The sequence below is a fragment of the Xiphophorus maculatus genome, chromosome 12, assembly GCF_002775205.1.
Source record: "Xiphophorus maculatus strain JP 163 A chromosome 12, X_maculatus-5.0-male, whole genome shotgun sequence".
In the NCBI taxonomy this organism is placed as follows: domain Eukaryota; kingdom Metazoa; phylum Chordata; class Actinopteri; order Cyprinodontiformes; family Poeciliidae; genus Xiphophorus; species Xiphophorus maculatus.
The window spans coordinates 24635004-24637280 of record NC_036454.1 but is presented as its reverse complement, the minus strand read 5'-3'; the positions used below and the strand labels follow the sequence as shown (position 1 = coordinate 24637280).

At 52.5% G+C, this 2277-nt stretch overlaps 1 protein-coding gene across 1 annotated transcript; it reads right to left on the bottom strand.

The window, feature by feature from the left end:
• On the bottom strand, positions 1-1995 carry LOC102228576 (apelin receptor A). Its single transcript, XM_005808966.2, has one exon. The coding sequence runs from the start codon at positions 1847-1849 to the stop codon at positions 767-769; it is 1083 nt and encodes a 360-aa protein (XP_005809023.1). The 5' UTR covers positions 1850-1995; the 3' UTR covers positions 1-766.
• Between the last annotated feature and the right edge of the window lie 282 nt (positions 1996-2277).

Sequence of the window (2277 nt, the reverse complement as noted above, 5' to 3'; positions counted from 1 at the left end):
TTTGGAGCACATGTCTTTAATGCAGTAGTTAGTTACAGTGTTCAAAAAAAATACAACATATACATCAGCTTGCATTTCCCCACTTTTAGTGCCGTGACTACACCAAGAAAAACCCCCACTCCACCCGCTCCTGTTCCACAACATTTGTCAACCACCATCTGCCTTTCTACTGCCCCCCTCCCACCTTCCACCCCACACCTTGTTTTTTTTTCTTCTTCTTCGCAAACTATATAATTAAGCTGCAACACCTTTTCTCCTCTTACGCCTCCCTCCCTCTGCCACCAGGCTTTCCGTTTGATCTCCCAGCTCACTAAATCCCGACAAGTGCTTAGAAAACACAACGGCAAGAGATGTGGACGACAGAAGGGTATGAAAATACTGTACAGCCATATGTTTCATCCAGTGTATATAGGTTTCAGTTCACAAATTATACCTCTTGTGGAGACAAAAAAAACAAAAAAATATACTTTTCTATTTTTTTTCCCTCTCTCTCTCTATATATGAATCTGAGGACCAGAGCAGCCGAAGAGCTCAGCCAGCTGGCTCTGGCTTTATAAGTCAGGACGACACACACAGAATCAAATTCTCGTTGCAGAACAGGAGGGATACACATTGGAATTCATGACTGAAGGCAGTGAAAAGTTCAAAGTTCACCATGCCTCCTTCACCAGCTTTAAACAACCAGCACATACAGTCTTCATTCTGACAAGTGTTCCAGTGGTTCCAGCTGGGACTGTCCTGCAGCCACGCTTCCGTGCCTCGGTCTCTAAACCTTGGTTGCCAGAGACTGGATCTCCGATTTCTGAGTCTGGGCACTGAGAGTGGACGACATGGAGCTCATCTGGCCGTGCATGGCCTTCTTCAGGTTGAGCAGGCACAAGCACTGGGAGCGGAAGCGCAGGTCGAAGAAGGCATACAGGAACGGGTTGAGGCAGCTGTTGACGTAGGCCAGGCAGGTGGCGTAGGGGTGAGCCAGCAGCACGAAGCGCACTACGCCACAGGAGTTCGGGGCCAGGTTCAGGTAGGAGAGGGCGTCCAGGCTCTTCAGCACGTGGAACGGAATCCAGCAGATGGCAAACACCACCACCAGGGTGGTGATGATCTTGAGCAGGCGCTTCTTCTTCTGGTCCTCCTTGCGCAGATTGTTGAAGTGGCGTGTGACGGTGCAGCCGATGAAGCAGTAGAAGATGGTCATAGCCAGAAAGGGCAGGAGAAACCCCAAGGCAGATGAGGAGAGGCTGAGTCCAGCGATCCACAGGTTCTCGTGGCCTTGGTTTATGGTCACCAGGCTGAAGTCCATGGCGCATATGGTCTGATTGTTGAGGTCTTGCATGGTGGTCCTGAAGAGCAGCGTGGGCAGAGACAGGACCCCGGACAGCAACCAAATGGCGCCGAGGGATGCCAGCATGGTGCCCCTGGAGCGCAGCTTGTTGCTGGACAGGGAGTGCACGATGGCCAGGTAGCGGTCAAAACTCAGGCAGGTCAGGCAGAAGACGCTGGCGTACATGTTGACCAGAACAATATAGCTGCTTATCTTGCACAGAGCCACGCCAAACGGCCAGTGGTAGCCCAAAGCCGTGTACACAGCCCAGAGAGGCAGGGTTACGACGAAAGTGAGGTCAGCGAGGGCCAGGTTCCCGATGTAGACGTCTGCAGCCCGGCGCTTGGACTTGGATCTCCACACTGTGAAGATGACCACACCGTTGCCCGACAGGCCCAGGATGAAAATCAGCATGTAGAGCACGGGGATGAGGGAGTAAGAGGGCTCCCACTCCGAGAAATCACAGGCAGTTTCATTGTCATCGTAATATTCGTAAGCGTCTGCATATTCCACAGTGGTGGATTCCATGATGCAGTGCCAAAACCGAACCAAAAAATCCTCAACAGAGGTAAAAGTCCAGTACAGTTCCCAGTGGAGAGAATCTGAGCAACAACAGCAACAACAGAAAAAGGTCTGCTGCGCTGCTGGAGGAGCAAAGGGCGACTGAGAGTGAGAGGCTGCCGGCGCTGTCTGCCTTTTTAAACTCGGCCCTCTACACCCCTGGTTCCCTCCCAGAGCGACCCCCTGCCCCACCCCTCCTCCCTAACCTCCCCCAACAGTAAAACATCTATCAGCTCTCCCCCTCTCCCTCTGCCCCGCTCTCTCACCTCTTCTGGCACAGCCCTTCCCTCTGCCTGCAGGACAAGGAGCCCTGCTGCAGTCCCCTGCAGACGCTGACTGCATTTCTACATCTGCAAAGCGAACACTGCGCTGTAGAGGAAATGAAAGAAATACTT

Excerpts from the sequence above, each read along its gene's own strand:
- LOC102228576 (XM_005808966.2), bottom strand. The coding sequence starts at position 1,849 with ATGGAATCCACCACTGTGGAATATGCAGACGCTTACGAATATTACGAT.